At 43.0% G+C, this 27,488-nt stretch overlaps 1 protein-coding gene across 1 annotated transcript in view; it reads right to left on the bottom strand.

The window, feature by feature from the left end:
* LOC142576617 (rifampicin phosphotransferase-like) overlaps window positions 1–27,488 on the bottom strand; it is a 242,139-nt gene that overhangs the window by 143,848 nt on the left and 70,803 nt on the right. Inside the window, exons 8-15 of the mRNA XM_075686819.1 lie at window positions 26,952–27,004; window positions 24,844–24,959; window positions 23,762–23,930; window positions 21,708–21,790; window positions 20,118–20,236; window positions 17,122–17,225; window positions 16,550–16,585; window positions 16,362–16,489 (exon numbers count right to left, since the gene is read on the bottom strand). Of these exons, the coding sequence (XP_075542934.1) occupies window positions 16,362–16,489; window positions 16,550–16,585; window positions 17,122–17,225; window positions 20,118–20,236; window positions 21,708–21,790; window positions 23,762–23,930; window positions 24,844–24,959; window positions 26,952–27,004 (808 nt within the window). The remainder of the gene's footprint in view (window positions 1–16,361; window positions 16,490–16,549; window positions 16,586–17,121; window positions 17,226–20,117; window positions 20,237–21,707; window positions 21,791–23,761; window positions 23,931–24,843; window positions 24,960–26,951; window positions 27,005–27,488) is intronic.

Raw genomic sequence — 27,488 nt, 5'->3', positions numbered from 1 at the left:
TTGTCGTAAATTTTAACAGTGGAGAAAGAAAGCGTTCAAAGTGCACCATTGGACGGAAGTTTTTAAACTAAAAGTGGTCCCTAACGACACGACACAGGAAGGCACCGCGTGAGCACCTGGTAAGAGACAAAGGGTACTTCAAAATAAACTTCCCGCGAAACACTACCGCAGGCACGTAAGTGTGTCTTCATGTGCACGTGATTTGACCGCATCACATCAGAAAAAAATGCCTTACAGAGGTATGTTGTTGTGCTTCTGAGAGCGATGTCATTGGTTCGTATCCCATCTATGGCAGTCGCTTCATGACGAGGCCGGAATGCAAAAACGCTCGTGAGGGTTAACATAGGTCGACTTTAATATTTATTCCGAAGCCACCACAACGGCGTTGCTCGATGCATGTGTGTTGTTGTTGGCGTAACCTTCCGTGATATGATTTGAATCGGACAGAAATATTGAACGGTCTAAGCATTTATTATGGCATACCTACCGGTTTAGGCCGTAAGAATTTTAAAACACCCTTAACGGCAACTTCGGTGCCTACGTAAAATTTTGGCAGAGTGCAATGACACACAGATATGCTTGACATTGTCGGAAGCTTCACCGGTCCTCAGCCGACATTTGAGAATATTTCAATGTTGAAGCGGTAAAGCAAGCAAGCTCCACAACGAACCAGGGACGTAGCGAGCCATCCGATAGCCAACTGGAACCAGCGTGTTCGGCAGCATTGTTACGATAGTTCATTCATCGATCACACAGATGGCCGCAATTCCGTTACAGCGTGACCTTATATCGTCATCACCTAATCATAACCATCTTCCTCCTCCTATTTTTTTAAATACACTGCAAGATGATGACCTCGCCCAGCGACCTACAATACTCCTGGTTTGCGATAGCTGATTCCAAGTTGCGCGTGCAAATTTCCTAATTTTCATCACCCCAACTAATATTTTCCTGTCTTTAACTGGTCTTCCTTTCTCATGACACCGATTCTGTAAATCTAACCATCGACCGCTTATCGGCCCTACGAATTACACGGCCTGCCAGCTCTATGGTTTTTCTCCTAATGCCACCTACAATACCGGCTATCGCCGTCTGTTCCCTAATCCCCGCAGCTCCCATCCAGTTTCTTAATGTTGAGCCTGACATTTTTTCGTTCAATCGCTTTTTTGCGTGGTGCTTAACTTGTTCTCGATTTTTTTCGTTAAGCTGCAAGTTCTTGCTCCATATGTTAGCCTTGGTACAATGCGATGATTGTAGAATTTTTCTGACGACAGTGGTAAGTTCCCAGTCGAGAATTGATAATGCGTGCCGTATACCCTCCAACCCATTTTTATTCTTCTGTAAATTTCCTTTTTATCATCATGAGTTTACAACACTGACTCACAAAAAGCGAAAATTACAGTAATTTCCGTTCTAGGAAGTTTATAAAAGGCAATCTTAGGCAGATAAAACAAACAGTTATAAACTTCAGAACCACACTCTTGTACACCTCCGGTTAAGGGAGCGCGCGTGAATTTTGGAGTAAAACAATCTATATCTCCATTATGCAATCAAAAATGCAATCTCTCTATTACACAAAGAGGCTTGCAAATACAATGACATCTAGACTGAAAGACTCGAGTCATGAAGTAGCAAATCAGAAGATAAACATCTCCTGCCGTCATACTCAAAAGCTAGAAATCTTAAATACGATGTCATTACAACATACAAAACACCCTCAAATGATTTTTAAAAGTAGAAGTTTTATGATGCAATCTGAAATTGTAGTATAAAATTACTTTACAATTCTGAAATTAAAACTAATGCACGCACTCAAAATTATCCAACATCGCGCGGCTCGTGAAACGCCCCCTTATTTTTACTAATCATCTTTTTATCATCTTCGGATGGTCGTTCTGCTTATCCTGTGAACCTGCACCGTACCATTCACTTGTGCCAGCCTCAAGCTTGACCGAAGCATATCTCATCGATAAGCCAACCGCGACACCGGCCTTTTCGCTCGATGTTTCCTTCGGCGTCCCAGCCACATCGACACAGCCATCATCAAGAGAGGCTGGTTTAAGCTGCCGACCCATCGACCTACACTTCAGTGGAAACGGCAACAGTGCTTGCGGCACCACTCCTAATCGTCTTGTTTTCACTATGCACGTCCGTATAATTGCCTCTCTTCATGCTAAAAAATCTGATAATCGCTACCTGCTACTGTTCCCGTGTCCACAGCTGTTACTTGACACAGTGTACGACTGTTTTTCTGTCATGCTACTGTTATTACGTTCGGGAGATGTCGAGACTAACCTTGGACGTAACACACGTTCCGAACCTCCGCTTGATATTCAATCGCTTCCTTCTGATCCTTCTGAACAAACGAACGTTTTATTCAAACTGCTGAAAGGTCTTCACCCTCGATCGCTTCAAAGTTACAAAACACAATGCGAATTAGCTGCTGACGTAAAGTCAATCAAAAATGGGCAGAGAAACATTGAAGCAAAAATTACGTGTCTCAAAAATCATTTAGATTTACTCGAAGAAAAACTTAAGAACGTCGACCTCATAACTAAAGAAATCTGAGACGTACACGTCAAGGTAGACAGTACGACCTCTCGTCTGGAAGCGCTTGGCTTACGCCTCGTTGACTTTGAAGACAGATGGCACCGTGTTAACGAAATATTTCGCTGTATCCCTGACAGCAAAGAATCATGGCATGAAACTGAGACCAAGTTAGTATCAACGATTAAATCATTGTGTGATACATTTGCATATGACACACTACGTCACGCACATCGCCTCGGCCCTTTCAATGGTAACAAGTATCGCCCCATAGTTGCAAAGTTTTCGCATTCGAAAACCCGGGAGAAAGTGTTCGCGCTGCACGATCAATTCAAAGAAAATAACCTTACAGTTAGCGAAGACTTCTCGGTTGTTACCTGCGTTGCTCGCAAAAAATTAATCGAGTTCGGTACCAGTCACCCCGGTTCCCCCATCTTTAAACTCCACTACAATAACTTGTTTCTGAGCAATAAATGCTATATTTATGACGCGTTTACCGATAGCGTCCATGAAAGAGCGCTGAATGCATCTGGCACATTACACAATCATTCGGTTCCACTGCGTTCTTTACAATAGGGAAGCGTAAGGGGTAGAGGCCTAACATCACAAACAGCTTTGCCTTACTTGCCTATTCTTTTTACAAATATCAGAAGTCTTGTAAGTAAATTTCATTCTTTATCATCGGCAATCGACACGTGCGATGCGAAAATTATTGCCTTGACAGAAATTTGGCTTCCTGCACATGTGCGCGATTATGATACTTTCTGTGGCGCAGACAATTTCGCTATCTACCGCTCTGACTGATCTGCACGTCGAGGAGGAGGTGTCCTTCTCGCAATTTCTAAACATATTCCATCATTTCATATAGATATTAGCAGCGAACTTGAAGCCACGTGTGCTTGCCTAACTCTCAGTCACACAAAGATAATCATCGACGTTTGCTACCGTTCACCCTCGTCATCTCCCACTTTCACCGAGAGACGACGCTATTAATCAAAATCTTTCGCGTTTTCCCACAGCACCGTTATTCTTACTCGGCGATCTTAATTTTCGAAATTTAATATGGAATAGGCATCCACCCACCATTAAGCCTTTTTCCGTTCAGGCTAAAGATTTCTGTGAACCGTGTTCCCGGTTTTCATTTTCTCAACTTGTGACTCACCCTACCAGATCATCAATCAACACCGCAAACACGCTTGATTTAATCCTAACTAATCGGCCAGAACTTGCTTCCTCTATAACATGCCTACCTGGTATTAGTGACCATTCTTTACTAACATTCGGTTTAAAAGTCTGCTATCCCAACAAGACAAAAGTTAAGCAAGTTATACGCGATTACAAGAAAGACAATTTTTAAGCCATTAACAACGACCTATCGTCATTTATTCAAACCTTTTTTTGTTGATTTCGAGCACCGCTCCGTCCAGTCAAATCGAGATATATTTGTAGACCAGGTGCGCCTACTAACTGAAAAGTTCATTCCTAATCGCGTCATCAATTCTAAACCACAATCTCCTTGGTACAATTCTTACATAAAGCGCCTATCTAACAGAAAAAAAGTGTCTCTATGGCTTAGCTAAATCATCTGAAAGTAAAACAACTTGGGAAACCTATAAGGCTGCTCATCATATATTCGTAGCTGCACTAAAAATGCTAAAGACAAGTACTTATCCCATACATTACCTGACATGTTTACGACAGACATCCGAAAGTTTTTGGCGCGTCATTAGCCCGTCTTCTGATAGCTCTATCACCTTGAAAGACGGGTCAGGTGAAGTTATTCCAAGTGAAGATCACGCAAACATTCTCAATGAATCATTTGCAAATAATTTTTCCCCTTCATTGAACATTGATCCACCACACACAGAACACTACAACTAACTCATTATGCAACCCATAGCTCTTGACTTCTCTGGTATTGCTAGGCTGATTGATGATTTACCTTTAAACCCAGCGCACTAGTGGCATTTACTCGCAAATCAATGACGCCTTATGTCATCTCAATCAATGGGCGGACCGTTTCATATGTCAGAACCCACATATTTCTTGGCGTAATTATTGACCGAGACCGCTGTTGGAGCCCGCACGTGGCCTACGTGATACCGCGCCTGACACCAACTTTCCAATTGTTTAAATACTTGACAGAAAAGACATGAGGGATGTCAGATGACGCAATGCTGAAACTCTACAGATCTCTCTTTAGCGGGTATTTAAGATATAATCTACCTGTTCTGAACAGCACCTGCAAGACAAGCATTCGTGTTCTGCAGGCAGCACAAGCTCAAGCACTCATAGTTTGCCTTGGTTTGCCCAAATGCACGTCGACAGAGGCAGCTATTGCGATTGCTCGGGACCATCCGATGCAAACCCACATTACGGTGGAAACCCTGAGAACACACATCAGACACTTTGCACGTGCCCCCAATCACCACCTTGCAACGCTTCCTTCAGATAGGCACCAAGCATCATGCTCTAAAACTATCGTCAAGTACAACAAACTTTCCTCGGGCTTCACCGCGGCATCTAAACCATCGATACCCCCTTGGTATTTTATCAGACCCACAGTCCATCTCAGTGTACTAGGAATCGGGAAAAAGTCTGAGCTGTCGTCGCCTGTGATGAAGCAACTGTCTCTCCTTCTTCTACACCAGAGGTACGCGGACAGTGTACATGTTTATACTGATGGTTCCACAAACATCCAGTGTTCGTCCGGTGCTGTGGTTGTCCCAGCAAGAGCTATTACCATGAGCTTTAGGACTGACCACCCAACGACATCGACCTCTGCGGAACTAGCTGCTCTTCGCACTGCACTTTGTTTCGTCAGTCGGGAACGACCTGGACAATAGTCAATCTTCAGTGACTCAAAGGCAGCCAATCTGTTCTATCAGCTCTGCGTCACGGGCCATACGAACAGCTCGCATTCGACATTAGATGCCTACTCCACACATCAAATGAGAAGGACACTACGTGACGTTTCAGTGATGCGAATTCATTGCGACGTCATAGGAAACGAAGACGCCGATAGTGCCGCTTGGGCAGCTCTTGAAGACACACAGGGAGACGCCATACCACTTTCATGGTCCGACGGAGCCAGCTGACTTCGAGTGCTTGCAAAGCAGATCACGGTCGCTGTTTTTGTGCGGTGCTCTGAGTTTTCAGGTTTTTGGACATTTACGGTTACCCTTGACGACGATTGATTAACAAGACGTCGGGCGAAGATTCAACGAGCCAGGCGCCTAAGAGGTACGACATTTCTTTTTTGAGGACCTGGCTATTACCATGCCGCTACGGTGGTTCGAAGCCGAGAACATCGTCACGAGCCTTATGCTCGTCCAAACGTAACAAGCCACATGAATGATGCTACGGGCCGTAATTAAAAGCCTGGGGCCTTGCAAGCGTCACAAAGCTTCATAAAGCCGGCACGTTTGGTTCTCCACAACTCGGAATCAACTTCAGCGAATTCAGGAATAATGGCTGACGGTGAAGCCGAGAGCAAGAAGCCTCGCCTAGAAGACAGCAAGTACGATGACACAACATCGAATTCTGAGCTAAGTGATGAAGAAGAGATGGGTGAAGATGCACCATTTACTTTGGTCACGTACAAGAAAAAGCGAGCCGAAGGCATTCCGGTTGTCTTTCGCCCAACAAGTGAAGGTACTACTTTTTGGCAAGTAAGCCCAAACCGAGTGTCTGCCGAAATAGTTTCCGCTGCCAAAGAAAAAGTACAGTCTTTCAGGACTAACAGAGATGGAAGCTTCAGTGTCAGCGTTGCTTCCTTTGCGTCGGCGAAACGCCTTTTGATGCTCTCAAGTGTAGGCGGCCTGGAAGTCAAGCCCTTCATCCAAGAGTCATACACGCGAAACGTTGGGAAAGTAAAGCATGTGCCTCTGCAGTATACAGACAAACAACTCCTAGACTTCTTGAAAGACGCAGGAGTTATATCGGCACGCAGACAGATAAGGTATTCCCGCCAAGAAGATGGAGCAGTACAGTCACGTCCACTTCACACGGTAATTCTGACTTTCAGAGACGATCGCCCTATTCCAGGAAGAATTTACTTGGGTTTCACCAGTCACCCTGTCGAGGAATACCTAGGACCAGCACTTCGCTGCTGTAACTGCCAGAGATTTGGGCACATGGCAAAAACCTGCCGCAGCACACGTCGATGCAAAATCTGCTCAGAAGATCATGACCACAAGGAGTGCAAGTCACTTCTTCAACCTAAATGTGCAAACTGTGCGGGAAACCATACCGCCTCCTTCTCAGGCTGCCCTCAGAAAAAAGCAGCGGCACAAATGCGTCGACATGAACTGATCCATGGATGACAACCGCGACGCAATGAACCCGCCCCAAACCCTGAGATTGTTCATCCAGTGCCAGATCACCCACTTCAGCGGGCACCGGAACCACCACAGCCAAGAGCATCAACAAGCTATTCCTCCTCTAGAGGACATCCAACAGTGCAAACAAGAGACCAATCAAGATGATCACAGTCAAGTGCCCAGCCTTATGCATCAGTGCTACGGAAACCCAGACGACAACAGGCAGAAAGTAATACACAAGAAAGATCCAGTACTCGCACACATTTCTCTCAGCGACCTTACGCATCTACTGCAGAAGTAACACCAGCTAATAGCGAACATACCACAGCATCGGGGACACAACTGATTTTGCCAATGCTTTTCGCACCTCTTAAGGCAATCCTGTCTGCTCTGCCGGAAGCAAACAACCTACCAGAAGTGAAAGCCTTGTTGCCTCTAGAAGCACTATTGTGTCAACAATCCGGGCCGAAACTGAGCATGAATAACCGTTACAAAACCGGCAGAGCATGCATAACCGTTACAAAAATGTCTCCATATTTCAGTGGAATGCCAACAGTCTTCGAAGGAAGTGTGCTGACTTTCATAAACTGCTTGTGCAATACAACTTCCCAATACTTTGCATTCAAGAGGCGGGAATCAATGACGACTTTCGCCTCTCAAATTATGTGATATACAAGACTTCTCGTCAAGGTGCTGTTAGCAGAGTGCTCCTGCGCGTCAGAAAGGACCTACCATCTTATCAAATTCAGTCCAGTGATTCAGACTTCCAGGAAGTCATCGCATGTAATGTATCCTTTGGCAAGCTCTGTATAACAGTGATTAATCTATATCTACAACCTTCAAACCGGATTTCAGTAGAAGCGCTAGTGGATATCTTCAAAATAGCTCATTCTAATGTATTTATATGTGGCGACTTCAATGCACACAACACCATCTGGGGCAGTGATCATTGTGATGCACGGGGTAACGTTATTGAGTGCGCCATAGATAAATGCAACTTGAATGTTTTAAACGATGGGTCGCCAACATTCCTTCGTGGATATAATTACTCAAGCTGCATAGATGTTACCCTCTCTTCACATGATCTAGTGAATGGTGTGGGATGGACAACAGATACAGAAACGCGCGGAAGTGATTATTTTCACATCCTTGTTTACCACCTTAGCATGCACTGTGATATCAGACGTTACAGCAGACTAACCAACTCGCAAGCTTTTCGGTACCGCCTAACGGATCAAATTAATCAACATGCAACAGTGCAAAAATTCACAGAATTTCTGCAGGACAACATGAACATATGCACAAAGAAGGTCCCAATTCCAGAAGATTATGCTGCAGTTGACGGAGAATATGAACACCTAAGAGCCATCCGACGTCGATCCGAAAGAGCTTACCGACGGAGCGGAAGTTTAGAAGCATACAGAGACGCTCAGAAAATACACAATGTAATGCGCAGACGAATGGAAAATTTAGGCAAATGGCGCTGGCTCGATTTCTGCTGCACGCTGTCTCCTCACACGGCTGTGCCACGAATTTTTCTAGTAATTCGTTCTTTAAGCGGACCTGTAACACAGAGCTTCCAATTTAGTGCTCTCGCTGTAGCTCGGGACACGTGTGAAATTATAGTTGCAGATGAATTTGGTGAGCTTATTTCCAGGCCTGCTTTTTCATCGCAACGTGCAGAATTTGATGTTTCAGTAGTGTTGGCTAAGCGAAAAATTACTGCTTGCTACTGGGCCCAACATCGTCAATTAGATCATACTTTCACATTAAGCGAGCTTCAATGTGCAATTGCCTCATGTCGCCAAAAGTCCGCTGCTGGGCCGGACGGCATTACGTACAATATGCTAAGAAATCTCGGACCGACAGGACAAATGCTCTCTTAGACATCTATACTAACTTATGGATAGAGGAAACTGTACCTGACTCTTGTAAAGTCGCTCGAATCATACCAATTTTAAAACCTGGTAAGACGCCCTTGTGCCTTGAATCCTTCCGCCCTGTTAGTTTGACAAGTTGTTTATGCAAAGTAATGGAGTAATGGTGGTGTAAGGAAACGAATGTGCTGCCCAACTACTTAGTACGTTTTAAAAAACATAAATGCACAATGGATGCAATATTAGATATAGTAACCTTTGTGGAGCACGAGCGTGCACGCGGGGACATGACTATAGCAGTATTCCTAGACATCAAGAGGGCATTTGACACTGTTAGTCACGTTCATGTTTTGCTATACATGTTGGAACTTGGTCTGTCTGGCAGGTCCTTGCGATGGATGTCTGAATTTCTATCAGGTCGCAAAATATTTGTTCAGACGGGTGAATGGAAGAGTGCTGAACATGTTGTCAATCAGGGAGTACCACAGGGAAGCGTACTCAGCCCCTTCCTTTTTAACTGCGTCATGACTGACTTAACAAGGAGGCTGCCATCACAGATAAAGTTTTCACTGCATGCAGATGATGTGTGTATTTGGACATCTGGGTCCAATGCTCAACTACTTCAAATGGCATTGCAAGAAGGCACAAATATAATCAACAAATTTTTGAGAGAGAGAGGAATGGTACTATCACACGCAAAGACAGCTGTGTTGCCCTTCACTCGAAGGCAGTTAAAAAATTTCACTTTTAATCTGGAAGGACACCCTCTAATGATTGTCACACAGCATCGATTTCTAGGCATAATACTTGATAGGCAGCTATCCTGGGCACCCCACATAAAGAAACTTGAAAACGAGGTCAATGCCATAGTGACTGTACTTCGCAGACTTGCAGGCACATCATGGGGCGGATCAGTATCGTCTATGCTGACTGTTCACAATGCATTAATACGACAAAAAGTTGCGTATTCCGCGCCCATCTTACACGGACTTTCCTACACGTCAGAAGAGCGACTTCAAAGGCTCTTAGCTAGAGGACTACGCCTATGCCTAGGAGTTCCACGAGCGACTTCTAGTTCTCTTGTAATAACTGAGGCTCGCCAATCACTATTTCCAGTTACGCGAACTACAGAAACATGCCGGCATTATTTCCGTCTTCAAACCCAGCATAAAAACCACACATTGGCTCTAGACATAATGAAACGAGATAGAAGTTATGTTCATGTAGAAATTCAGGAAAACCTTCACATATTGCCAAGAAATGAATTTTGGAGCTCAGACATCGAATATCCTCCATGGCTGCTTACAGTTCCAAAAATCGAAATGTCAGTAGATGGGATATTCAGCAAAAGAGACATGTTCATTCGAGCTGCTCAACAACTAGCGCTGTACCAGATATATATGCGGTATTCAGGATACACACACGTCTATACAGATGGCTCCAGTACAGCAACCTCTTCAACTTCATCTTTCATCATACTGCACCTCAACAAACAAGAATCATTTTAGTTAATCGTGCGACTTCGTCCACAACGGCTGAACTGTTCGCAATCCTGTGTGCAATAAAATTTATATTGTCAGTAAGAGATGCGCAAAAATGGGTAATTTTCAGCGATTCACAGGCGGCTCTAACATCACTCTGCAACACAAAGGGGAAAACATTCAGTGACAGTTTAATATATGGAACACTTAAAAACCTCACAAAGGCAAGCGAAGCGAAACATTCAATAGCATTCCAGTGGATACCAGGGTATTGCGACATTCCTGGCAACACAGCAGCCAATGAAGCAGCACGACAAGCGCACCTCAAAGATGATACGGCTCCGCTCCCAATATCAAAGGATGAATTACGCTGCATTATAAGGACAACGTCTCTCAAAATGTCTAGAAACACTTGGTTTGACCAGAATTCTAGGAGCTCGGACTTATATAATATTGATCCATTAATTGAATTCAAATTTTCATTGTCATTAGATAGAACTATGGAAACCCTTATTCATCGATTAAGGGTTACACAAAGCATTTATTACACAGAATTGGCTGTGCGGAAACCCCGGAATGTGATTGTGGATTTGTAGACGAAGATATATATCACCTCCTTCTAGATTGCCCACATCAGGACACACAAAGAAGCCGACTTAAATCAGCGCTAATTAAATTAGACCGCAGACCTTTCAGCTTAAGGAAACTTTTGGGCCCTTGGCCAACAACGGCCTTACAGAAGAGTGCTTTAAAAGCACTAAAAACTTTTCTTGAAGACAGCGGCATTGCTGGACGTTATTAGCGCTTTCATTGTTCCCTTGATTTCATTTTCACTGTAGATATCCATCTGTTTGTGAATTATGTTATGTTGACTGTTCTGTTGCGACTGTATGTGATAATGCATTTACACGATGTATGTACCACCCGCTGGCTAGACAATGAGTTATTAGGCGACAATATCTTTTGTACTTTTGAGACTTTCATCTACATAAGTGTGGAGACATTTACATTGTATATTGCATGTACCATGTATTCCTTACGTCATAGTCTTCCTGTGGAAACGTTGCGTGATAAGTTCTGATGCTTGTGTGAAAAGACTATTTGATATGTAACCTTGAACCCTGTACGATGTATGACGGAACCACTCAAGAGATGAGGAGTAGCCGGCGCCTTAAACTGTGCGCCAACATCTCCTTATATCATATCAATAAAAAAAAGCAGCCAGACCAACCGGAGCAATCGTCAATACGACCTGCCCTCTTTGATGCATCTCTGTATGCAACTGGACTCCGGTGAAGAGAGGCCACTCTGCTTTATCGCTTATGGCTAGGGGTGGCCTTCACGAAGTCTTACTCATTTCGCATTGGAATGGCCGACCACGCTCTTTGCTGTGCCTGTCTTTGCGGGGAGACGCTAGAACACATTCTGTGTGACTGTCATGAATATAATGTTCAGAGACAGTCCCTGGCGTCCGTTCTAGCGCACCTTGACAATAGACCATAGTCAGTTGCAAATATTTTCCCACATTGCCGACAGAAGACATCGCAGCTGAAGGCGAAGAAGGGACTACTTCGGTTTTTGCAAGATACGGACTTGGGCAAGCGGCTTTGACAGTGATATCATGTACAGCGCAAGAGTGACGGACTGTAACTGACAAAGTGTGGGCTGTTATGTGCTCTCTCTCTTACCCTTCTTTCATCCCCCCATCCCGCCCCCATGTGTAAGGTAGCAAACCGGTTAAGCTAAACTGGTTAACCACCCTGCCTTTCCTTCTCCACTTTTTCCTTCCTTCCTTCCTTGAAAAGCACTAGCACATTAAGTACTGTAATACTTGCTAAAATTTTCCCCCAATCAGTAATCACTTGTAATATGCCTGCTCAATGGAAAATAGGGAAAGTTGTTCCGTTGCGCAAATCGGGTAATAAAAGCTCATCCCTGATTTACCGCCCCATTTAGCTTACCAGCACCTGTTGCAAACTTTTTGAACACGCGATATTTACTAATCTCGTCAACTTTCTTGACTCAAACTCATGTTTCCCCTCAGCTGAACTAGGTTTTCGCAAAGCATTCTCATGGGAAGCCCAACTAATATCTTTCACTCTTAGATTATACTGTATTTTAGATCGTGCTTCCTATGCCGACCGTGTATTTTTAGACTTTAACAAACCGTTCGACAAGGTTTGCCACAAACTGCTGCTATTCAAGCTGTGTTTTAAACCTTGACAGTAACCTGCTGGAGTGGATTGAGTGTTCTTTTACTAACCATTATCAATTTGTTACTGCGAACAGTTATGATTCATCATTGACTGAAGTTCGTTCTGGTGTGCCTCGGGGATCAGCACTAGGGCTCCTACTTTTCCTGATTTATATTAATGGCCTACCTTCTTCACTGACACCTCACATTCACTTGTTTGCGGGCGATTGCGTGAGATATCGTGAAATAATTACTCACGACGACACTAATTCTCTTCAGTCTGAGTTGTACTATGTGATTGATTGGTGTAACACTTGGCTAATGGAACTTAATATTAATAAATGTAAAATTATGCGCGTGCAGAGGAACACCAGTACTCTTCCTACTTACTATCTAAATAAAATTCTTCGAGAACCCGTTAACTCGTACAAATACTTAGGAGTTCATATAAGAGTAAAAGTAACCTGGAGCCTCCTCACTGAGTACACAATAAGTAAAGGTAATAGCATGCTCGGTTACTTACGCCACAGGTTTTACAAAGTACCACCATCCTTAAAATTATTACTTTACCAGTCATTATTGCGTCCTAAATTAGTATACGCTGCAGCTGTGTGGGACCTGTACCATCACTATGAAAGCACACAGTATATAGTAGACAAGACTGAGAAGCGGATAGTTTTATGGCTACAGGGCAGGTTGATTCCATTTTGCTTATACCAGCGACCCCTACTGAAATTGAAAGAATTATCATGACCCTAGAAAACAAAGCTGCAGGCGGGGAAGACGAAATAAAGGCCTTACCTGTCAAGTATGTCGCTCATCTTATTAGTCCTGAATTATACCCACATAATAAACGAAATGCTTACACTTGGTGGGTTCCCAGATGAATTGAAAATAGCTAATGTCACCACTGTCACCCCTGTATCTGTTTTGCCCGGTGTTTTCCAAGATATTTGAGCGTGTTATTAATGATAGGTTTACGTCTTTTTTCATAAACATGAGATAGTTACGAACTCGCAGTATGGCTTTCAGAAGGATAAGTTTGCAGAACTAGCTTTAATAAACTTAAAGGACAAAATAATTGAAAATATTGAGAAAAAACTGCTTACTGTGGGGAATTTCTTGAATTTGAAAAAGGCATTCGACACAGTGCAACACGATATCCTTCTTAAGAAGCTTGCTGCGTATGGTGTTCGAGGTGTAGCACAGAATTTAATTACATCAAAGCTCTCAATTCGGTATCAGTATGTATGCGTCGACAATCTGGAATCATAAAAATTTAAAGTCGAATATGGCGTTCTCACGGATCAATCTTAGGACCGCTCTTATTTCTTGTATATATAAATGATATAACGTCAATACAAAACTCCCCTGAAATAATAATGTATGCTGACGACACTAATATCTTCTTCACTGGCACTACAAAAGAGGCTATAGAATCATCAGCTAACAGTTACCTCTTATACCTCTCCAGGTGAGTTTAAACACATGCAAAACCAAATATATAACTTTTAAGCCAGCAAATAAAAGCGTGGTATCTGTGTTAATCTGAACTTTGAGGATACATTGCTGAAAAATGTTACAGAGAAAAAGTTCTTGGGCGTATGGTTTACAGAGGACCTTACATAGAATACTCACGTTAACAAATTAAAAAGTGAGCTATCTCGAGTTACTGGCTGTATGTATTAAATGCAAGATATACTACCCACCTGGTTGAAACAAACATTATTCTACTCATTCTTCTATTGAAAACTCACCTACGGCATATTAGTATGGGGAACTAGGACAGCTTCAAACTACAACAAACTAATCCTTGTACAAAAGAAAATATTGAGAATGTGTGAAAACTATGGGGGTGACAAACGAGGACTCCGAACAAACCCGCTGTTCATTGAATATAGCATGCTTAAAGCAGATCAAGTTTATTATTTCAAACTACTCCAGTGGATTTATAAAAATAGGCTGCACACAATACCTGTTGACAGTTGCACCTGATACCCAATACGTAGACCACACAATCTAAAGCCCGTCACAAGAACTAATTACGGAAGCCAAATTTTAATTATCAAACGATTAATATATTAAACAGTGATCACTTTAACGTACAATACACACAATTCATCCACAACTTCAAAAATGACTGAAAAACCTATTAGTGGGCACTGGCATTGCATTTTCATCTTGAGTAACTTGTACTCATCCCTGATAACACATGTAACCTCAGTTATGTTACAGATTTTTCTCAGCGCTTGTAAATTATATTTGCCATTGTTTCGGCATTTACATTTTACATCAGTCTAAACCTTCGTTCTTTTTTGAAATGTTTCGATGTACTGATCTATTTATTATATATGCTATCCATTTTCGGGCCAGTGATTCCATGGTTTTCTTTTCTTTGTTGACTTCTGACGTAAGCCAATTTAGTCGTTATATAATACTTATTGCTTATGTATCTTCTGCTTTTTCAAAATCTAGCACGTTGAAGCAAAAGTAATGCTTTGGAGACATGCGTTCTGAATAATTGAATTTTCGTTTCTATGTGCTGTGTGTTAATGATATGTTTGGCAAATATGCATGTGAACGATACATCAAGCTGCCTTGAACTGTATGGGCGCAGAGGCTCTCTCAGGGATTTTGCCTTTACATCTGCCCTTTACACGGGGAGAATCCGTGAAACAAACAATAAAAGAACCTTATTTCTCCTCTGGAGCTTCTCCAAAATAATTCAGTCCGATTCATATTTTCAAATTATAACCGTACCGCTAGCGTAACATCAATGAAGGACAATCTATCTCTTCCATCACTTGCATCTCGTAGAACAATAGCACAATTGACACTGTTTCACAAATTTGATTACCATTCCCCCCTTCACAGTAACTTCATTTATCAGCCTCATTACCTGTCGAGCCGCATCGATCATCTCCATAAGTTCGGACTTGAAAAAGGCAACACTGACATTTTCAGTCAATATTTTTTCCTGGATCATCCCGGCAGTGGAACCACCTTCTCTGTGAAATCGTATCTATTGTCGACAACAAACTTATTCGTAAGACATTAGCTAACATTTTATAATAAGGAATTATTAACATGTTATTTCATTTACTTACCGTACTAGCAAACGACTGAGGACGACACTGATTAACGTTGTACTAGCAGAAATAATCAAGGTGCTATTTTGTTTTCATTATCTGTCGTACTTCGAAACATTAGGCAAGATATTACATAATATTGTATAATTAGGAATTACTAATAGGCTACATTGTTTATTTTCCATATTTCATTGTTATTCTTCCAGTTTTTCCATTCCCCTCTGTAATACCCTCGGACCTTGAGGGTATCATATAATGAATAAATAAATAAACAAACAAACAAATAAATAAATAAAATAATAAAAATAAATAGTTAATAAGTGTCACGAAATTGAAAATAAATTTAGAGTGACCCGACCTCTCAGCGCATTCTATGTGTTCTCAAGCCTCTGGCATTTCTTATAGAATCTACCAGTGTAACGCCGTTTCGAAAATTGCTTTATTTCGCGTAAAACACACCTCCGACGTGCTTCCTACAGTTCCTTCTAAGTGGAACGGCCATCCTGGCGCCCGAGCCTGTTCACCCACTTTTGTATCGTGCAGAACATGCGTCGACTTGAACCACCATTTCGTCTCTATAGCTTCCATCTCAGAAGAAAACTTTAAGACTGTCGTGTACCATGCTTTTTCCTAACATTCTCTGCATATATTGTATTTCACTAGTCCGCTTCTCTCTGTATTGCCTCGGTGCCTTGAGGGTCTAAAAATGAACAATTAAATCTTTTAGGCGTTCTTCAGACCTTTAAGGCGTGGCGCATCATGAAACACACAATGGTAATATCAACTGCGTAAGCTATGTTCAATATACGCTCGAGCAGTGGAGATAGCGCTGCACTCGGCACTGTACTTGCCGACAGCAGATGATCTAACGGCGACACGAATGTCACGTGATGCTTCGCCGAAAACCATGGTGTAGGCACTCCCGATGGCAGCCTGCACATCTTCCGGCAAGTGGAGAGACTCCAGCACTCGCACCGCCCTATTGGAGGGAGGCGCCATGTCACGCACGGACACATTCGAATGCACTGTCTTGACTCACTTGTTGCAGGCCTCGATAGACTGCGACTCTGTGAAGCTGCGGAGAGCGGGTAAAGTGAGGTAGTTTAGATTCGTTTCTAGCCTGTGAGACCATCATTTTGTACTGTGCATCAAAAAATGAATAATATACTGATGAAATAAACACATGGCGGTATTAACATTTATAACGTTTTATATTAAACGGAAAATGCTCGATGCGCACTGTTGTTACAAAGGACAGACACCGAGGTACGCAGAAGGGAGCCGAGGTGATTTAACGGAAATTTGAGAAAGTCAATGTCAAGCATCCATCAAATGTTTGAGTAAAGTGAAGACAGTCAGCCGGTCATATGTGCTTTAAGATCGTGTCGGGAGGCAAGCATAGAAAGTACAAGCACAGCTAGTCTGTACAGACATGCCGCGCGGGTGATATGCTTGTTAGACTATGGGCATGTGGATTTGCTGATACTGCCATGCTAACTACTCCCAGCGAAGCAAACAAAATTTCCTGCGCTTTCAAAATGCTTTACCATGCACTTGTGACGTTTGTCGTTCATTTCATCGCGAGATTAGGCACTATGGCGTTTCATGTACCTTGTGATGCTCGAGAGACTTCGAACAGCCGCCTGGACGTCCGGATGCCTTGAGAATTTTTCGTAGGCAGTCGTAGTGATCACAAAGCCCTCAGGAACGTTCATCTGTAATATTTAAGTTCAGAAAACGCTACAGCCTTATTTGTAACTGGGTCGAAGGGGAAGGCTATGGAAGTTGAGGGCGTCATAAGACTACTGGAGTAGGAATGGAAGTGCAACACCGACTTTTCCAAAGAGTAACCACCTGTACTACAGTAAAATGTGTATTTAACAAAGCCGGTGAGACACGACCATAACTTTGCTCGATAAACACCTTCTCTATATAGAAAATAATTGAAATACTTACACGAATAATATTACATTTATGCAAACCAACCAGAACTTTGGCTGCAGGCACGTTTATTACATATTGAATACGCACCGAGACAGCTAAGCTTGTTTTCTGTTCTGTCATTGCAACAGAAACCTTAATGCAGGTCAGCGGAGTCCGTCCCAACTGAAACTGGGCATATGCACAGATTCTTCAACTTTTACTCGTATTGCCCTCAGAATATTTGTTAATTTGGGTAAAACGTTGCGTTCAACTAAGCGCCCTGATAATTTCAACGCATTAGACGGTTGATTCACTAAACAGAAAACTGTGCAAAATTTACTAAGCAAAATATTAAACGGCGCGAAGAAGACAAGACTTGAACAGAAACACAGATGCACACAGAGCGCAGAGTGCTGCTTAGCTCAGTTTAAAATTGTGCTTATTCTATGAACCGACTAGCCCAACAACATGCTTTACTTCGGAAAATTTAGTTCCGCTTAATCAATATGGTACTGTACTGGAGTCGTTGATATTTTACTAGTTTCGTCATGTGAAAATATTTTCTAGCTTTCTAAAAAGTGCAAAATATTGTCGAATATGAGAAATGAAGCAACGAGGAAGGCCACGGTCAGAACAGAGTTTCCACCGAGGTGCCTGGTAGAGTTCATCTGACAAGTCCTGGACTAAGGTTCCATAGCACAGTAAAATCAGTTAAGGTCACAGTCATTCGCTATTTCTTTTACATATTGTTCGGTTTCAGGAGCTCGTTGTTGGGACTGTTGATGTTGTCCCAGCTTATCTCGGTACTTAACCATATAGAGAGAAGGAGCCCGAGACACATGGTGGGAAAGGAAGGGTTTAGAGGAAGCAGCGTGAGTCACTGTGTCAGAATAAAAGCCTCAGCGCAGCTCCTAAGCATGTAAAGAGGGGTCGAACGCAGTGGCAAGGCACGTTGCCCATCAAAGGGACACTAAAATATTTTGAGAATTGCAGACTTCTTGCAATACTTTCTTAACGTTGTACAAATGGGAAAGTGTGGAGTTACAATGCGGAAATCGAAAAAAAAAACATTGTTGTTTGAATTTTGAGTCCGAAGCACGGCACCGACGAGAACAATCTGACGTTCCAAATTTCACTTTGTTCTTTGGTATTTAGACCGCTTCAATTTTGAAACCCGATTTAAAGTTATCATGCAGACTATCTGCTCACTTTTGCATGTGATTTATCCTATATATCGCATTGGCCAAGAGGTAACTAGCCCCTTGAAAACCCTGTCTAATTCCCTGAAGTGACGGAGCACTGGTGCAGAAATATCATGGAGCGTCTCCACCTGCGCTTTTGTTGGGCATATTTCTTCTCGCTTACCAATGTGCCATTAACTTTCTCGTAAGGACAACATGCGCGTCTCTTACATAGCATTCCGGATATGAAATTTGGGACCTAAGAATGTTAAACAAGCGATATGCGCACATCATTGGTGACAATCGATTTCGTAAAACAAGATAAGCCCTATAAGACGAAACACTTGTTTAGAGTGCGTCATCGAGAAAATAGGCAGACTTGAGAACAAGATAGGCTGCTTGCTTTCAGTTGGGAAATGGTGACACAACAGGTGCGCCACCAAATAACAATTTGTGTTAGCTTACAGCTTACGTTGAGGTAATGTAAAAATATTTTCAATGCAACTAGTATTCTTCAGCAACTTCACGCAGTTTTCGGTATGGCAGCATCCAAGCTCCTTCCTGTCGACTGGAGGCACTGGGTGTGCACCCGAAAAAATGAACTTGGGCGTAGGCGACTTGAGTCATTGGGTATGCGCAACTGGGGCGTGTGGAGCTAGGTGTGTGAACATTCTTGGCAAATACTGCGGAATGGGAACCAGTCACTGGGTAGGTTCACAGAAAGACAAGAACAAGAGGCAGGAGGTGAATGAGTCTGGACAAAAAGAGAAAAGAAGTCAGTAACAGAAGCAAGACAGAGACAAGTGAAAAGTTCGGCATGAAAATCAGCTGATATTGAAGTCAGAAGTGAAATATACAGAATGGAACCAGATTGTGAACTAAGCGAGAAGCGATGAGCTACAGTGAAACGAAGTAAGGAACACGGACATGAAGAACTGGACAGTACGGTGTGTTGTTAGATTTTTTCAATGCTAATCGCATCTTCGTCAGCATTCATCGTGAGATGCGTTCTGCCAGAAGTTTTTCGACGAAAAGAGCACAAGAGTGATTCGTCCACCATGCCTTTCATTAAGAAACGACAAGGGAAGCATTGAGCATCGCTTCGCTTGTTAGCTGTTTTTCGAACTGCGTCGCGTGCTCCAGTCAGCTCGTGAAGTTTGTACACTGCCTTTCGTTTATGCGTACAGAGGGATAAGCTAGACTAACGTTTTAAAATACACATCCATGCTGCTATTCTATAGTAAATTGTATTGGTGGTGATAAATGTTGTCATGCAAAGCATACCTGATTTCAACGTTTATGGTTGGCATTCAAGCCTACTAACATAATGAAGAATAAGAGCAAGGTGGAAGTCTTGAATTTCGTATAACATTCATAAGTATTTTGTTCCCGCCTCAGAACGCGTGATCATTACTTTCTTCGTCCTCTTCATCGCCACCAGGCTTATGGCGCATGCGCAACACTGAGTGAGACAACACGATGAGCTAGCCTCGGTGCACCCACCTGTAGCCCTTGCTTGGCGAGCATCCTGAGGGCTGCGAGGGAGGCACCCTTGCCTCCGGACCAGCAGGAGCTGCGGCAAGCAGCCTCGTCCAGCGACAGCGTGTCCGCGCCCTCGGATGCTACGGTGGCAGTTAGAGGAGCAGACCATCACAAATGAGCCTAACGCAAGCTTGTGTAATCCTTAGACGCAAGACATTACAGATAAGCTAGACAACGAGCCTTGTAACGAACAGGCGTAGCTTTCTTTTCTTTTCACTTTGTTTTTTGGCATGTATTAGGAACATGGACGGGCAGACAAATAGTAAACTTTGGACATTTTTCTTAAAAGACATGTCAGCACAGCCAAACGACAAAACTGAGTTATGTCAGAGCTAACGAAGCTGCAGCACCAGACAGCTGACGTTGCATGTAGCTTTCTCATTAGCAGAAAACAAAGGCGTGCTGTTGATCAGTTGTGAAGCACGCAAAGAGAGTACAAATATTTGTGCCTATGGATAACCAATGAGCTTTCCTGAACGAAGCACATATATACTGTTGTTGCAAATTCTTTGCGTAAACTATTTTTCTTGAGGCGCTCACTGAAATCATGTACGTCTAGTGTTCGTTTACTGGCGTACAATTTCTAAATTCGTTCGTTGTTGGTATATCTCGTAATTATTTAGGACCCATTCACTTTAACCAATATTAAAAACTGGAACGTGTACAGCGTAAGGTAGTTAGGTTTGTTTTTAATTCATACAGCCGTGCGTCTGTTAGTGAGCTCCTAAGACGCAGTGGGTTACCCCCGGTGACCGTGCGCAACCGTATCTGACGATTAAAGTTGCTCTTTTAACTTGTAAACGGCCATTATAAGGTTAACACTTCTAAGTTCTTTACTTACTCATCAGGTTATAACCCGAGACGAAGGCATGCTTTATCAAGAACCGCCATGAATGCACGGAATAACTGTATCAAACATTTTTTCCTAGGACAATAACAGACTGGAATAATCTTAATTCTGATATTGTTACCCAGATTTCCTCATCAATGTTTAAAAAATGATTGCAAATGTTATGAATTTGTGTGCGCTATTTGCTTGTATGTTATATATTCTTCAATGTTTGAAAATGAATACATATCTGATGAATATTGTATATGTTTACACGCTTGCATATTTCTATGTATGCTAACCCTGCTATGATCTGATTTGAGATCGCAGTATCTATAAATAAATAAATAAATAAATAAATAAATAAAAATAAACACAGACGCACACACACGCACTGTATGTATGTATGTATGTATGTATGTATGTATGTATGTATGTATGTATGTATGTATGTATGTATGTATGTATGTATGTATGTATGTATGTATGTATGTATGTATGTATGTATGCATGTATTGCAAATCCTTTGCAATATTTTTTTACCAGGGAGAGAGCATTGCGATGCCACCGTAAAATGGGAGATGGAAAATCCTATTTTGAAAAGAACAGAAAAAACCATTTGCAAGAGGCATCCCAGATAGTGTGAATACTAATGCATAATCTTGATTATGTCTGAAACCAAATTTTCCCTGTACTATATATAATAGAGGGCCAATGCTCACAAGCCAGGTCCATATCGCCAAGTCTGGGCAGCTGAGGTGTCTCCAGCTTCTTCCTTTCCATCGAGAAACGGTTTGAAGTTTCCCTAAAGAGAGAAACGCTCCAATCACAAAAGTATTGCTAAGCAGGTCTAATGTTGCGCCGGTTTCGCAACAACACTGTTTAAAGGATTAGATTAGTTACAACGGCGCACCTATATCTAGCATTTATGCTGCAAGCCAAGAATAAACTTTGTCATGCTGCTGTTGCGTCAATTTAACTTCGTATTTGCTTTTCATAGTCAATAGCTAGCAATATATAATAAGCCATCGCTACTTGTTGTCACAAGAATTTTTTACTTGGCGGTTGTTGTCGCATTTCTGTTTGCGATTTTTTATTCACTGGATAATCCTGTGTGATAGCATCATACAACGTTATATAAACCAAACGAAGGATGAAGGCGAAGAAAGGAATTCTCCCAATGTTTACCTTGGGTTAATTCTCTGTTAGCTGCATATGGTAATAATTAGCAAAATTTAAGCCTCTTGGTAATACTTCTCTCGCTCACTGTATAGTAGCAACTATTCTTCTGCATTCTTCTTTCACATTTACTTTATTCTTGCCCACGGGCAAGACACTCGATTTCTGAGCGTGGGGTCGTACATTCGAAACTCATTACTGCCAAAGTTTTAGAGCGCAACTCCTACGTACCTGCTGTAGCGGCGGGCGTCGGCTTAATCGAGCGAACGAGCAAAACGAAAGATGAAATGGTTGTGTGCCGCGGAGGGGTGAATGCCGCGAGCAGCAAAGCGGAGGGTATGGCGAAAGCATGAGGAGGAAAGCGTAGTGATGCGACGGTGGTCATGAGATGTCGCCAGAGTAGTGCGCCTCGTCAGGAAGCTGTGTGCAGCGGTTGCTGCGAATTGACCCCACGCGTTATCCACGCGCTGTGTTTCGCGATCTCCCGATTACCGAGGCCGTCGCGGGACACTACGCACCGTATGCAAAGTGCGCGAGACAATATATCACGAAATGAGAACACGTTTTTCGCACTAACGAGTATCGTCATCATTATCGTGAGCCTGGTTACACCCACTGCAGGGCAAAGGCCTCTCCCATACTTCTCCAACAACCCTGGTCATGTACTAATTGTGGCCATGTCGTCCCTGCAAACTTCTTAATCTCATCCACCCACCTAACTTTCTGCCGCCCCCTGCTACGCTTCCCTTCCCTTGGAATTCAGTCCGTAACCCTTAATGACCATCGGTTATCTTCCCTCCTCATTACATGTCCTGCCCATGCCACCCATTTCTTTTTCTTGATTTCAACTAAGATGTCATTAACTCGCGTATGTTCCCTCACCCAATCTGCTCTTTTCTTATCCCTTAACGTTATACCCATCATTCTTCTTTCCATAGCTCGTTGCGTTGTCCTCAATTTAATTAGAACCTTTTTCGTGAGCCTCCAGGTTCCTGCCCCGTACGTGAGTACTGGTAAGACACAGCTATTATACACCTTTCTCTTGAGGGATAATGGCAACTTGCTGTTCATAATCTGAGAATCCCTGCCAAACGCACCCCAGCCCATTCTTATTCTTCTGATTATTTCCGTCTCATGATCCTCATCCGCCGTCACTAACTGCCCTAAGTAGATGTATTCCCTTACCACTTCTAGTGCCTCGCTACCTATTGTAAGTTGCTGTTCTGAGAAGAAAAGGAGGAGTATCGTAATCGTCGGTAAATCTTTTTCGTTTCAAATTTATTCTGTTCTGTTCTGCGCTAACCTACAGCCACTACTGAGGTAAAGCTTTAACGCCGGCCAGAGATTGCGCGGGCAAGGAACGCACGGATATCGCTGTCTTCTGAGACCGAAGGCGACGTGGCTTCGAGGCCTCTCTCCTCTCGCGCAACCTCCCCTGCAGCTTTCCCTTTCCCCCGCTCTGCCCCATCGAGGCGCGCACGTGACGTTGCGTCGCAGCCAATGGGAATTTAAGGTGCCGTTTCACTGCTACCGACGCGGGCTCAATAGACCGTTTGATCCTTTCGCCCCAATCAATAAATACGACTTAGTTGTTTACCTGGGGCCGGACAAGTGCAGCAGGCACCCGGGGTATTTGTTCGCCATGCACGGAAACCAGCTGAGAACCACCTCGGCGTTCTGACCCAGACAGTGGGTCTTCAATGTGTGCTCATCCAGCGGCTGGTAGTCGGAGCGGACGTCGAAATGAAACCGGTCGAAGCCCGGACCTGGTAGAAGGCATGGAAGAATAATCAGCAATGCGCTTTTTGTGGTCGACGGTGACTGGCGATGGTAGGACAAGCAGCCGCTGCCAAGTATTTACGCTGATGAGATGAATTCCAAGAACTTAAAGGCTGCGTGTATGCTTTCTCGAGCTAACTGTGCTTAAGGAAATCTTGGTGCCTGTAGGGAGATCAGGCTCTTCGCCTTATCGGACGTGATACGCTGCGTGTATGCTTTCTCTAGCTAACTCTGCTTAAGGAAATCTTGGTGCCTGTAGGGAGATCAGGCTCTTCGCCTTATCGGACGTGATACGCGTGTGCGAAACGATAATCATGGCAGCATGAATGATTATAAAAAGTTCAGGCAAAAGTGCGATTGTAGTTCACGAAACTGAAATGCTGCTCTGCAAGTACAAAGAAGGTCCCTCTTGTGTACCACACTCCAAGCACAAATTTCGCGAACATGGACGCAAGAGGCCAGGAGAAACGCGATCGATACGCAAGCCGACACGGAAACAACTATTTGTGCGGTTCAGGAGAAAAAACGCAAGAAAAATATTTTGCATTTATTAGTCCTTGCTTTGTTTCGTGGCCTGCAACTCTACGATTCTAATTTGTTTTATTAAATCTTCAAGCCGAACTATACTAATTCGCATTCGGATTGGTTATGTAAGTATATGAGGCAAAAGTAATTTGTTGTGGGCTTTAGAAACTGATGTCTGATAGCGTACATGTTTTGTGGGGACCAAGCTAATGCAATAAAATAACAAGCAAAATCGAGTCAAAATTGAGGTGCTTGTGCTTCTTTAGTGCCAAGACAAGTTGGCTATCCTATCCTAGATGGAAATTCCATCAGAGTGAGCGACCAGTAAGCTGGCACAATCGTCAATAGGAAAAATAGCAGCGTGAGCTTACTTACCGAACTCAAGCATGAATTGTTTTTTGAAGCTGGTGCCATCCGTCAATATCCGCTGACTGCAGTCGGTCACAGGACCAACTTCTGTAGAGGGCAGAGCAACGATGCCCGTCTGGTACCTGGTCCCACATTGTGGGAAGTGAAATCCCATAAACACTTGGATTATTATCTCTTTATTGCAGTTTAATAATAGATCCTTATTACCGTAAAGAATAAGCCAACACGGCCATGCGCAGAAAGTCTGGCCCATATGGGTGACCGCAAATTGTAGAAGTCGCCGCTGGTATCCGCATGCACCACGACACTTGCCCCCTAGTGGTCTGTCTGATGTCCGCTCATTACTCACGGCGAATTTAAAAACCGCGGCGGCCTTGTAAGCTACGCTGGTGTGCTGTTGACAAGTCAGGACACTTCTCGAGCCGCTATACCCTTGCCATGCAATGATTGTGCTTCATATACGTGCTGCTTTGTTTATTAAACCATAAGGCTTTACTTGTTCATAAAAAAATAGACTAATAGCCTTTTGTAGTGCCTCAAAATGAAAATGTGTCGCTAACTGTATGTTTTTTGGCTTTGTCTTAGGTAAATTTAATACTAGTTAATTATTATGTTATATATTTATTACATCGATGGTGTCTACTGAACCATGTGAATAAACGCGCTACTTAAACCTTCCCCCCCGCCCCTATGTAATGCCCTCATGGGCCTTTAGGGTAAGTAAATAATAATAATAATAATAATTAACATTACAAATAATGCCAACAGTGGACTGTTCCTAACACCTGCGATTGTCTATGCCGCGAGAGAAATTGAATGGATACCATCCTCGGCAGGCGCTACAGATGACCGCATTGAGCTGTCTTAAAAATAAAGTAACGATAAAGGATATGATTATTTCAAATAAACCCCATCCATAATTTTTTTCGATTATGCTAGATTGCAAACGTATTTACATTTCACAGAAAACAGTTTTCAAATCGGTTTAATACTGCGTTACTATTAAATTAATAAGTAGATACTTTTCTTGTCGACTTGTTGGCACTGCACGTGCATAACATTGGACAGCGAGTACTGAGCCTATATTCCTCAATCTGTGGGCCACACACAGCGGTGCTCAGTGGCAGTGGCGCTCTGCGGAGGAGGTCGAAGTTGCGGATTCTATCGCGGCCGCCGGGCCCGCATTCCGGTCAAAGCGAAATGCAAAAACGTCCGTGTACTTTGTTCTTTGCTAAGCTCGAAGTCTTTCAAAGACTCGAGGAACTCGAAGTCTTTTAAAGATCCCGAGTGTTCAAAATTAAGTCTGAGTCCCGCAACATGACTTCTGCGCGGAAAATTCAAGAACTTTTTTTTTCGTTCCTTGAATTTCCTACCGTCTATTTGGTCCTACTTACGGAATGAGTAGGAGCGTGCCAGAAACCTGCTCCCCAGGCCAACCTGTTCGCCTTTCTCTTCGTTAAACCTTTTTTTCCCTGTTTCATCTAAATCTTGAATAGTTCGCTTGCTTAGCACATATCCCTTCTACCGTGCTATACTGCTCCGCGTTAGAGGCATACCTCATCATTAAGGCAGAGTTTTCAGGAGTATTTGTGAAAACACTCAAGGCTTGAATAAGTCGTAACCATAAGTCATAAAATGGCTTTGTGCTCACCGAAATAACTGCGGTTACACTAGAGGAATACAGAAGGCGTAATAAGCCTAAAGTATTTTTATCTCAGGTTAATGCCTTCCCTACGATCTCTCTTCTTACACAGCTAGACAACGGAGTCCCTTAGCAATCACTGTTCTGCCGATTGATTGCTTTCTCAAGTCAGGTGCTAACGATGGAACATTGTGCTTCGATATGTGCGTTTGTTCAGTAACTGCTACAAATTTACAAACCTGCTTCAGAAGAAATCCATACTCTAAAATTGGGATTACTAATTTTCGCGTCCTTGTTTGTGAGATACTTCAATGGCTGGAGAACGCAGTACTTGGAGTAGGCTTCATATCAATCTTCATCACTAAAATGACATTGCGTTATGAACAAATTGTGTTGGGACATAACGTGCACGTTAACGTTCCACTTGACGCTACAATATTTCTCTTGTTTTGAAAGTTTTGAAGAACTGTACCTGTCTATCAAGCCATGAATGCCGACCTCTCGAAGGTAGAAGGTAATTCCACTCTGAAAAAGAATGCGCGGTGGCCGTGAATCGAGTGCAGCAATCGATCTCGCCTTAACGGACGTGCACGTTGCGCAAGCGCGCTGTTTGAAAGTTGCGTCATGTTAGCTTTATGCAGACTTTGTTTTTTACTGCCAACATTTAAACTTACCAGTAAACTAGCCAGTGCATTGCGTGCTTAAGCAGACGAGACAACAGCTCTAGAATGATATATTAGTGTGCGAACCAGGCGGAATTCAAGTGATGGGAATAGTTCACTAATACCATGGCACTCGCCGGTGATCACGCTGTGAATTGAAGACATCTGTTGCCACCAGTACTCTGCATAGTTTCTATATACAGGGGTTGTCATCAAAGTTTAGGTGAGAATAATTTCAGTGAAAATGCTGCGCTAGCTACGCAATGTCGCTTACGCAGAGCTTATGCGTATTGGCTGACGCAATTTTGGACATAAATTACAGCCACCGAAACATACAATTCAGAAAA

This window comes from Dermacentor variabilis, chromosome 3 (assembly GCF_050947875.1).
Source record: "Dermacentor variabilis isolate Ectoservices chromosome 3, ASM5094787v1, whole genome shotgun sequence".
Classification (NCBI taxonomy): Eukaryota; Metazoa; Arthropoda; class Arachnida; order Ixodida; family Ixodidae; genus Dermacentor; species Dermacentor variabilis.
This window is presented reverse-complemented; position numbering and strand designations above follow the sequence as displayed.